Here is an 11,799-nt window from a genome sequence, read left to right on the forward strand (position 1 = left end):
AATCCAGAGTCTTTCCCCTTATGCTGCAGGATGTCAGGAGGCAGGAGACCCTGGGAGGCTGGGGCAGACCTCTGCTTTCATAGGCGGCGGGATCAGAGATCGGGGATTAGTTAATGATCAGCCCCAAGACCTAAAACGGGTATTTCCAGTGCAAAGAGAGATGTTCTCTTTCATCCAGTTTCTGTGCTCTGTCCTGGTGGCAGGAGGTAAGGACAGGAGTGGAGGGAGTGGAGACTCTGTTTATGGGCCAGGATAGGGGCGAGGAGGCTCCTGGAGGCTTTCCTGGAGGCTTTAAGTCCCTGAGGGACACCCAGAGCAACAACTATAAGGATGATGTGAGCTACCATTTCCTGAAGACCCACCCTCTGCCAGACACTGTGCTAAATTTTTCATACCCATTAGATGATTTAATCTTCATAACAGTACTATGAAGTAGATGACGCCCATATTACAGACGAAGAGACTGAGGGTCAGGGAGGCAAAATGCTTTGCCCAAAGCAACATGGTGAGTTAGTTGCTGAGCTTTCTCTGAATCTGGAATCTGTGCTTACAAGCCAGAACAAGATAGAGCCTGGGGCAGGACGGGGCTCGCTGGACAACACCCTAGGGATCCTCAGCCTTGGAGGGCAGCCCTGCTGCTTCTCTTCAGTTCTTTTACACACTCTGCTCCTTGTACTGCCTGGGGGACCAGGGCCACATGGGTGGTGGCTTCTCCTTCTACATGCATGTTCTCATTAGATCCTCTACTTCAGCCCTTCAAGGGTGGCCCTGTCATCATGCCTATTTTACAGAGGAGGTAACTGATCCACAGAGTGGTGAAGTATTTGCCCAAAGTCCCTCAGCCAGTAAGGGGCCCATTTGGCTTTTGAATCTAAACTCTTCCACTCTCCCCCCTCCTTCTTTCTGCCCAGAGAGGGCTAGGCTGCCACCCATGCCTTTCCTTTAGGAATGCCCAAGATGCTCTCATTCCAGAAGCAGTCTTGTCAGCTGAGTTAAGCATTGTCCTCCTCTTCCCTCTTCATTCATGAGGCTGCGAGAGGGGGCCTCTTCCTGAGGCTCTTCTCTCATCTATAAAATGAGGACAAAACCACCCATTTCGTACATATCGTTGTCAGGCTTACGTGAGAAATGAGAGCCTGGCGCATAGATATGGTTAATACGTGGCAGTGATACTATTGCTATTATATAGAAACCAGTATAAGAGTTCCAGGAATTGGAAAGAGTGGGTAATAAGACCCTACACCTTGATTCAGGTTGAAGTTTCCTATGACTGCTAGTTGAGAAGGATTTATTACCCGTCTGCTCCGTGGACTCCAAGTTCCGTGGGAGCTTGTGTCAATCTTTCTCATTGCCATGAACTATAGTATTGTTCAGCGAGAACACTGTTTGGCACGTAGTGGATAATCAATAAGTGTGTGAAATAAATGAACAAACCAGTTACTGAACTGTTCTACGCTTGTTTCCTCATATATAAAATGGGGATATTAATCCTTACCACCCAGGTAGTTGTGGGAACTAAGTAAATTAATGGATGTAAAACTGCCTATCCTGGGGACCTTTGACTTCCCCTGGGGTGCTATTTACCTAATCTGATACAAGAACTCTTTCCTGAGAGCCTTCTGTGTGCCAAACTTCAAGAACATTTCAGTCATACCAGGGAGGTTCAATTAGAGTCAGCTGTTCCAGGTCAGAGCCAGGTGGGTGCCTTTGGAGGTGGGGTGAGATTCAAGGGGTGGGGAATCGGTAGTCCTGGGAACAAGCCGACTCTGCCATTTACCCAGTGGGTCATCTTTATCCCACGCTTCCCCCGTGTCTCCGGGCCTCAGTTTCCCGAGGTGTAAAGAGGAAGGTAATAACCCCTGCCCAGCTCTCCCAGTCTGTTCCGAGGCTGCTGTAAGATTACAAATGTGAAAGTTCTCAGCTCCCCCACCCGATATAAACTCAGGGATTGTTATTATTTGAATAAGATCTTAACGTAAACACCGAGCTCCTAACCAGCCTGCGATTTCTGGACCCAGGGAAGTCAGAACCTTTGGAGACTTTGGCCTGTTTTCGTGTGGTCACTTGGGTCACCGTGGTCACAGGAAGTACAGGGATGACCCGGGATGAATGGTTAAGAGTAGCTGAAAAAAAAAAAAAAAAAAAGAGTAGCTGAGCTGCTAGGGGCTGAGTAGCACCTTGGTTTTCCAAGTTTTTTTCAACTTCATCTTCACTGGTTTTATCATCATCATTAGAAAAAAATAATGCTTGGTATCAAATTTTTCACATTACTAATTTGCATAAAGAAAAAGTGAAACTCCCTCCTTCCTAATTTTAATTGCTACAGATAATTACTGTTCATAGCCGTGTGTGTATGAATAGCTTCCCCTGCCTCGTCTATAGCACGTACAGTTTTGTATCAGGGCTCTCCAACTCCGATGATGGCAGCAGCCAGCTTCCATGGCTGAGAAAAGCGGCCATGTGAGGACTGTGGCAAAGTGGGGAGCACTCACCCCCTCTAAGGTCGTGGGCGGCCACTGGAGGCTTCATTTCCCCATCTCTAACTTCAGGGGAGCCTTCTCAACCCGGCCTGCCCAAAAGAATGACCTACAGAGCTTTTAAAAGTACTGAGTCCCCAGAGCCTCTAAACCAGAGAACCTCCAGGGTGGGACCTGGGCATTCTCAGCAAATTCTAATGTTCATCCAGGGCTGAGGAAGGTGGCCTATTGTTATACCCGAGATGCTGGTGAGCTCTGCAGACATCTGATGCTGCGTGACAGCCATTCCCAACCCGGGTGAGAAGGGTACAGAGAGAGCTAGAGATGGGTGGGGGATAGGGAGTCACTGGGTCAGGGTTCTTCCTGTCTGGCCATCCCCTGGGGAGTGACTTTGCCCACCAGCATCAGTGTCCTATTAACAGCCCTTCACTTCCTGCTTCAGTGCCCCGGCCTCCGGCCCCGTGTGTTGCATGTGGACGTGTGTTCCCATCACGGGAGCCCTGAAGCCCTTGTCCCCACGGCCCAGGGTGAGCTGATCTGAATTTAGCCTTCAGACCACTGCTGGTGGTCAGCAGGGCCAGCCTCAGGCACAGTAAAAATGACCCAGTCAGCCACCATGGAATGCTGCTCCCTCGTGGTACCAGCAGGAAAAGAACAGCCCAGAGTGGAGAAGGGAAGGGACTTCCCCAAGCCCCCTGGTGAGACAGGGAAAGAACTGAGGCTGGAGTCTAGACCCTTCCACCCAGTCCACGTGGCCAAAGCCCCCCAGGAATACATCTGTAGTTAAACAGATTGAGTTTGTTATCGTTGCTGCAGTGAGGGAGAACACACACCACGGGCAACTACAGTCAACTCAGAGGGTACTAGAAAGCACCTCTCATAGGATTTGGGCTTTGGTTGGGTCATTTTGGGTGGGGATGGGGGCTAAGAAAGTAGGGTTTGCTCTAGATTGGGTGCTGTCAGAGACTGGGGACGATTCTGTGATTAGGCAAGAAGTAACCACTTATTTAGCAAGAGAAGTGGAAGCTTGATATTTTGTGGGTGGCAAGTGGCTTTGCACTTAAAGGAGATTATGAGGTGTCCTTGCTCTGGCTCATTTTATCAGTCTCAGAGTGACTTTGTCTGAAGTCGGTGATGTGTGAGATTGTTTAGGTCCAACAAGAGAACGATGTGTCTGTCGTATCTGGGTCAGACCAGTTCCAGACTTCAGGGGCCACTCTTTTATTCTTTCTTGGTAGTAACCCACATTTTCTAAATCCCCACTAGTGCTCAGATTCCTGTTAAATTTTTAAAATCAGGGGCTGGCAAACTTGGGCCCACCAAATCTAGCCTGCTGCCTGTTTTTCATGCAGCCTGCGAGCTAAGCATAGTTTTTATGTTTTTAAATGGTTGGATAAATCAAAAGAAGAAGAAGATTTTGTGACATGTGAAGATTATATGAAATTCAGTTTCAGTATCCAGAAATAAATGTTTAGTCACACTAGTCATTTCTGTATTGTCTACGGCTGCTTTCATGATGTCATGGCAGATTTGAGTGGTTACAACAGAGATCATATGGCTTTTCATATTTACTACTGGCCTTTTACGGAATAAGTTTGCTAATCCCTGCTTTAAATGATGTTTTAGTTGTTCAGGTTGCTATGACAAAAATACCAGAGACTGGGTGTTTATTTCTCCCAGTTCTGGAGGCTGCAAAGTACAAGATCAAGGCGTCAGCAGATCTGGTGTCTGTTGAGGGCCTTTTTCTGGTTTGTAGACAGCCATCTTCTCACTGTGTCCTCACATGGTGGAAAAGGCAAGGGAGCTCTGTGGGGTCTCTTTTATAAGGGCACTAATCCCATTCATGAGGGCTCCTCCCTTATGACCTAATCACCTCCCCAAAACTCCACCTGTTAATACCATCACATTAGGGATTAGGTTTCAACATATGAATTTTGGGGGTGATGAAAACATTCTGTCTATAGCAAATAAGTCAACTCTTTAATCCTCTTGATAACCCTAGGGGAATTATTACTTCCATTTTATGAATTAAAGATGTTCAAGGAGATCAAGGGATTTATCTAGGCCAGAGTTTCTTAACTTTGGCACTATTTGACATTTTAGGTAGGATAATTCTTTCTTGTGGGGGCTGACTTACGTCCTGTAAGATGTTTAGCAGCATCCCTGACCTCTGACCACTAGATACCAGTAGCACCCCAACTCCCCCCATCCCAGTTGCAACAACCAAAAATGTCTCCAGACGTTGTCCAATATCCCCTGGAGGCAGAATCGACCCCAGGTGGGAACCACACTGATCTAAGGTCGCAAAGCAAGTGATGGAGCTAGGACTTGAACCCTGAACCCATGTGTTCAGCTACCAGTCACACTTCCAATGCCCTGGGATGGATTCTTTTGCTCTTGGTGATGGTTTCAGCTGCCGAAACTTTTAATCCCTTCAGTTGTCTCCACGACACTCCAAGGCTCCTGCGGGGAGACTGACCTATGAAGCAAGGGCTTCTTTAAAAATGAAGTCAGATCCTGTCCTGACTCTCCTCTGCTCAAACACTCCCCTGGCTCCACTCCCATCTGGCTCAGAGGAGAAGCTAAAGTCCTTACTGTGAGCCCCAAGACCTCTGTGTGATCCACACCACTTCCTGCCGCCTCACTCCTGCCACTTCTCCCACCTCTCCTCCTCCTTCATGCCCCTCCAGCCCCACTGATCTCCTTCCTGCTTCCCAACACACCAGACACACTCTCACTTCAGGGCCTTTGGACTTGCTGTTCCTGTTGCCCCCACCCCTCTTCCCACAACTCTTCAGATGATTGGCTTCTTTTTATCCTTGAGGTCTCAGCTCAAGTGCCATCAGCTCATATGTCTGCTCTGTTGACCTGATCATAATAGTCCCCTTGCTCCTCCTCCCCATGCTGCAGTCACTTTCCATCACGTTGCCCAGTTTCATTTCCTCTGTCACTTTCATCACAACTGAAAGTTTTCTTTATTTGGTTATTGTCTGTCTCCCTTTCTAGAATATAACTTTCATGGGAGCAAGGACACTGTCCTATATTATTCACTGTGTACCCCAAGCTCATAGTCAATAGTACACAGCAGGTGCTCAATAAATGCTTTTTGAATGTATGGCAGACTGGGGTCACCCATGCCATTGCTGACCCATTACCACTCAGAGCTAGTCTTTCCCAAACATCCCTTTGACAATGACAGTTCAGGTTAGCCTAGGCTTGAGTTATGGGTTGTCAAGCAGCCTTGTAGTGAACTCCCTGCCCACGGGCCTGAAGCCCTCTCCAAAAAGGGGTGGATGGAATTTTGAGTATCTTTTTTTTTTTTTTGGATCCAATGACTAGTATAGGTCAGGACCTGAGGAAGCACTCTGATTGACTGCACAAGAATGGGACACTCCTGTCCCATTTACTACATCACACTAAAGACGTCGTGTTCTTTCCTCCTAGCTGCTGTGCGGAAAAACGGCCTGCATACTGTGCCCACGGAGATGCAGTTTATTGCCAGCACAGAAGAGTGAGTTCCTGGTGGAATTCACAGAGGAGCCAGTGCTTGATCCAAGGAGATGATGAACAGGAATTCAATGCTCCAAGCAATCCTCTGCCTACCCCCAGTTTTTCTCCAGATGACCTAATGCCCAAGTTTCGACCATTTATAGCTTTGGCTCCAGGCTCCTTGAAAAAAGCAAATGTGGGAAGGGCAGGGGAGCACATTAAATCCCTAAATGTCTGCTGAGGTGCAGGGTCTAGAAGGAGGGACCAGAAGAACAGGAGGCACAAGCCACACGACAGTCGTGGAGGAGAGGGTGTACCAGGCCAAGCGACCCCAAAGATAAAAATATCCTGAGACACCCTTCGCACTTGTGTGACTTAGGAAGTATCTTGACACTGACAGCACATTTAGTCTTTGGTGTCTTTTGTATATGGCAGTGTGGATAAGATCTGGGTGCTTAGGACCATGCAGACCTGGCTTTGAAGCCTGGCTTTGCCGCTTACCGGCTCTGTGATTTGGACAAGTCACTTAACCTCTCTGAACCTCAGTTAGTTTCACTTACCAACTGGACATGATATCAGAACCCACCTTATAGGGCTGTTTTGATATTAAATGAGAACATGTAGCTAAAGCAGGTTTCTGGGCCTTCCATGCACGGATGGTAATGCTTGTTATTAATGGCATTGTTGTCTCGATTTAATGGTGATGAAACAAACAGCAGGAAGTAAAGTGACTTGCTCAAGGCATTGCTGGGCATCGGTCAGGTCTGTTTCATTCATTCAACAAGTATTTATAGAGAGCTTACGATGAGCCAGGTACTGTCAGGGATACAGCAACAAACAGAAAAAAAAACCTGCCCTTGCGGAGAAACAAATACACAGTAAAATCCATAGTGTGTCAGAAGGTTGGTGAGTGCTATGCAGGAGAACAAAGCAGGAAAGCAGGCTAGGGATGGGGTTGGGGTAAAGGGCAGTTTTTAAATGTGTGGTCAGGGAAGGCCTCACTAAGGAAGTCATGCTTGAGCAAACGGCTGTGGGAGGTGAAGGATCTGTGGGAACAGGGTTCTCTGCAGAAGGACCAGCAGGTGCAAAAGTCCTGAGAGTTCAAAGCAGCCAGGAAGCCAGTGTGGCTGGACCTGGGGGTCAGAGAGATTGCTTGTGTGGCAGGAAGATAATGGTAGAGGGACAGAGCATGTGGGACCTCATCGGCCATTGAGGTAGCTTTGACTTTGAATGAGATGGGAGCTGGTGGAGGGTTCTAGCAGAGGAGGGACCTGATTTTACCTGAGTTTATCTTATCCCATGGCCTGCACTCCTTCCTGGCACCTTGTTTGGGGGCTTTGAGTCCAGCTTTGAGATATGGGTTCTATAGTTGGCCCAGCTACTCACTACCATGCAACCTGGGAACCATCTGCCCATGCAGAGCTTGTGCTGAGTCTTTTGGAAAAGAGCTGATCCCCACTCTCTGGAACTCCATGTCCACTGGATGCAGTCCCCAGCCCCACTCCGGGCCTCCGTTTCCCATCCAAACGAGGGAGGGAGTGAATGAGATGAGCGTGAGGGCCCTTCCCCTCTCTCATTCTCCTGTGAGGCTCAGTCTGGTTGGGGCCCCAGGTCTGAGGGAGGCCACAGATTCCTGACCAGGCCTCTCACCCTGAAAAGTCAGGCCAAGGCATCTGTCTCCAGCTGCTTCCAGCCGTTGTCTTCCTTTCAGACCCAGATCACATCCCCACTGCCCTCTGGAGAAGGGGCCCCTCATGTTAGTAATTAAGGCCTGAAGATATTTGAACTTTTATTCTTTAAAAGAAATTGATTTGTTACGCAGGGACAATTCTTAGTTTTATTCGCTTATAAACATTTTATAATTGCACAAGTAAAAAGAGAAAAACCTCTTAAACAAAAAGAAAAATGTTCTCAGTATCTCACTCCCAAAGATAGATTAGAACAGTTAAGTAAATACGATTCTAGACTGTTTCTTGATATCTCTCTATATACATAAGTGCATTTCTTTATTTAAAAAAATTCATCATGCTACATATGCCCCTTTATAATGCATCATCTCACTTAATGGAGTGTAGTGGACATCTTTTCACCTCAATAAATTTGTGTCAACATCATTATCTTTTAACCATATAATTAACAATTCTTAATTTTATTTTTTCCCCAAACTCCTCAACTATACCAGGAAAATAACCCAGATAGTACGAATAAAAACTAAAAGAGGGAAAAAATCCATAATTCCATCCGCAAGACAGGCACCAAAACAACTTTGTGTATACCATTCTAGACTTTTATTAATATTCATATATTCATGAAATATGTGCATATTTTTAAAATAAAAAACTAAGTAGTGCTGTTTCCTACCTTTTCACTTTATATAATGGACATCTTCCATTTTAATAAACACCCATCTACATCACCATTTTTAATAGCTGCGTTGGTATTCCATCCAGAAAGAGGATCATCTTTTTTAGCCAAATCGCTTTTTGATGGATATTTAGTTTGTTTTCCGTTTAAATTATATTTAATTCCAATTATTACTTTAGGACAACTTCTTAGAGTAGAACACTTAAGCTGAAGGGTTGCACATTTTTAGAGGTTTTTGGAGCCTGTGCCAATTGCCTTCTGGAAAGTTCACTTAGCTCTCCCGTCCTGGGCAGTGTGTTTCCCCATAAGGCCAGGAATTCTGTGTCTTCTGAATGGCTTCTCTTTGGATTTGTTTAAAGCAAAGACTGTCCTGAGGAGGCAGAGGCTCCAATGGATCTCCAGGCTAACTCTAAGAAGGAGGAGGAATATCGCAGGAACATCTGGAAGGGCTTCCTCATCTCCATCCCCTACTCGGCCAGCATCGGGGGCACCGCCACCCTCACAGGCACGGCCCCCAACCTCATCCTGCTTGGCCAGCTCAAGAGGTAAAAGCCAGCGCCCCACCCACTCCCCAGCACTGGGGTTTCTGTTCCTTCTATTCTTCTCCTCCTCCTTCATCCAACATTCAGGGGTGTCTGTTGAATGTCCTCTATTGGCCAGGCTCCGGGGACCCAGCAGTGCACAAACCCCAGCAAAGTCCTTACTCTGGGGCACTTCCATTCTGGTGGGAGAGATGAGCAATACAGGAAAAAGCAAAAGAATATATAATATGTTAGTGTGACGAGTTATGAAATGAAGCAGGATAATGGAGTAGAGGTGACAGAGTGGTGCTGGTTTATGTAGGTTGGTCATGGATGTGTGATCTCTCTGATACGGTGACATTTGAGCAGAGACCTAGAAGTGAGGGGGTGAACTCTGTGGACACAGGAGGGAAGAGCAACCCAGACAGAGGGAATAGCTTGTACAAAGGTGGGACTGTCCTGGGGAACAGCACAAAGCCCAGCCAGGCTGGGGTTCAGAAGGGGATAAGGTAAGAAGAGGCCAGACTAAGGCAACAGTTGTAAGGACGCGGCTCTTCCTAAAAGTGAGATGGGGAGTCAGAGGAGAGCTGAGAGCCGAGGGGTGACACGATATGACATCCGCTTCTAAAACCAACCCCGGTGGGAGGTGTTGGTGTGTGGCTGTGATGTGCCGTGAGAAGCTTTGCAACCAGCCACATGGGCCAGCAGTGGAGTGGATTCTGCCAAGAAGTGAAATCTCCCCATCGCTGAAACTGTTCAAGCAGAGGCTGGGTGGCCATCTGTCAGGGCATGAGAATCAGAGAAGGATTCGACAAGGTGGCTTGTCGTTGATTCCATTATTGCAAACCTCTTAGTCTGAAGATTTAAAAAATCCTTAGAATCCTTCAAGATTCTAAGTATTTTCAGATTCCAGGATTCTGAGAGGTGGGGTTTCTAAGATTTCATTGCAGTGGAGATGTATTTAATCTATGATTGTAAGTATTTGACAAACAAACAGCAACAAAACTCTTTGATATTCAACATGGCCACATGTGCTGGCCAGCTTCTTTATCTGGTATTCAACCAAAGAATCAAGGACTTACTGGGATAATGGAGGGAAAGCTGGTTCAGTTGGTCTTCCTGAGAGTGGGCTTGGTGTACATAAATCAGTACTATACTTGTGGGTAGTCAAAGTTATTTTCATGAGAAAACTTAAGTGCACCCATGTCTTATCTCATGAACCAATTTTAAAACCTTAACCCTGCACCATATTCTCAGGTTCGCAAATCCTTTGATTTTAAGAGTATGATGAAAAACAGTGATTCTCAGCCATGGGTGCATTTTAGAGTCTCCAGGGAAGGTGAAAAAAATATGCTTGGATCTCGGTTGCAGAGATTCTGATTCAGGAGGTAGCAGTATTCCCCCAATTGATTTCAGCCCACTGCAAACCTTCGGTGTCTTTTTGTCTCCATTCTTTGAGCAAGACTTGGCTGTGAGACTGGAAAACCAGAAGCCGAGATGGCCCTGCTTCAGATGTAGGGATGATCTGGGCTGACCCTTTAGTCTCCTCCCTTAGCGGGAAGTGCCAGCAAAGGGGCAGTTGACTGGGAGGACAAAGCAGAGTATTGGGTATTAGTTCTTGCTGGAACACATCCCCAGGGCTGGACAGGAAAGACGTGGACTCTGGGGCCCTCAGGGGCTGGTCCTGAGTTGGGGGTTGGGGAGAATGGGAGGGCATTTGCTATCAGAGGGTTTTTAGGCTGCCTGTCTGCTCTGATGTGAGCAAGCCTTTGTTCCAACTTGAAAAGAAATTAGGGAGAAATGCTGGAGCTGTAAGTAAAAGTATCAAACGTGAAGGCTTTTGAGTAGAGTGTACGCAAACTACATGCAAATCATATACAACATGTAATGGCACAAGCTAGGACCTTCTGCTCAGGAAGGAGGGTATTTGAAAGGAATATGGGGTTAACATGGGGTTCTGAATCCCCATCGGGGAACCTGGGGAGACAGGGAAATGGCTGCCCTGAATGTTCTCCTTGGCCTTTGCTCCCCAAATACATTTTATGAGTTTATCCTGATCATGCACGATATAGACACATTATAGAACACTCAGAAAATACAGAAAAAAACATTTGAACGACGTTCAATCCCACTGTTAATATTTAGCATACTTCCTTTAGTTTTCGTCTGTAAGTATATGTGCATCCATCGGCGTGGCTGACCTCGGCGGGCTCTCACCTCCCTCTTTTCTCCAGTTTCTTCCCACAGTGCGACGTGGTGAATTTCGGCTCCTGGTTCGTCTTCGCCTTCCCTCTTATGCTGATGTTCCTGTTGGTGGGCTGGCTCTGGATCTCCTTCCTGTATGGAGGGATAACCCTGAGGTACCCTGGTGTTTCACCTGAGCTTTGCGGCGGGTGAACCGTGCTCAGTAGCGAGTGGCTGTCCTAAGTCGTTACAGTTTCATGTCAGATGTGGCGCCTGTAGTCCTCCTCGCCTCCCAGGGATGTGGGGATTACAGGTGCTGTGGGAACTCGCCTGCTAAGCCCAGGCCCTCAGTGAATGTCGTTCACCATCAATAATTACTAACAGTGTTGTTACTTAAGTAAGGTACGCACTCATATCAGAGGAGCAGATGTGTAGCGTTTCCCATTTCACAGGGCCTCAGTACAGGAGAGAGTCTGGGGGGTCATGAGGACAAGGTATCAAATAACATTGACTCAGACAGTGAGAAAAATATTCCTTTATCGACTCATGTAGAATCGATCTGCTTATGCTGGGGAGAAAGTTTCAGTAGGGTGAGGAAAAACTTTAACTCTCTAACCTTTCCAAATTAGGCTTTTAAAAAAGAAAGAGCAAGCCTCAGGCCCAGAGACTAAAGCCAGCAGTGGTATCTAGCCATTTTGCTTTGCTTTCATGTCTTTATTTTTGTGGGTACTCTTTTTTTTTTTTTTTTTTTTTTTTTTTTTGTG

The 11,799-nt window shown here is 46.7% G+C and overlaps 1 protein-coding gene across 2 annotated transcripts in view; it reads left to right on the top strand.

The window, feature by feature from the left end:
- SLC13A3 (solute carrier family 13 member 3) overlaps nucleotides 1-11,799 on the top strand; it is a 76,193-nt gene that overhangs the window by 34,981 nt on the left and 29,413 nt on the right. The window contains exons 4-6 of one of the 2 annotated variants that reach the window (XM_024746770.1): nucleotides 5,922-5,988; nucleotides 8,690-8,875; nucleotides 11,086-11,211. In XM_024746770.1, coding sequence (XP_024602538.1) covers nucleotides 5,922-5,988; nucleotides 8,690-8,875; nucleotides 11,086-11,211 — 379 coding nt within the window. The remainder of the gene's footprint in view (nucleotides 1-5,921; nucleotides 5,989-8,689; nucleotides 8,876-11,085; nucleotides 11,212-11,799) is intronic. The other variant, XM_024746771.1, reaches the window with a different exon arrangement.

The sequence above is a fragment of the Neophocaena asiaeorientalis genome, unplaced genomic scaffold (genome assembly GCF_003031525.2).
Source record: "Neophocaena asiaeorientalis asiaeorientalis breed wild unplaced genomic scaffold, Neophocaena_asiaeorientalis_V1.1 scaffold132, whole genome shotgun sequence".
In the NCBI taxonomy this organism is placed as follows: Eukaryota; Metazoa; Chordata; class Mammalia; order Artiodactyla; family Phocoenidae; genus Neophocaena; species Neophocaena asiaeorientalis.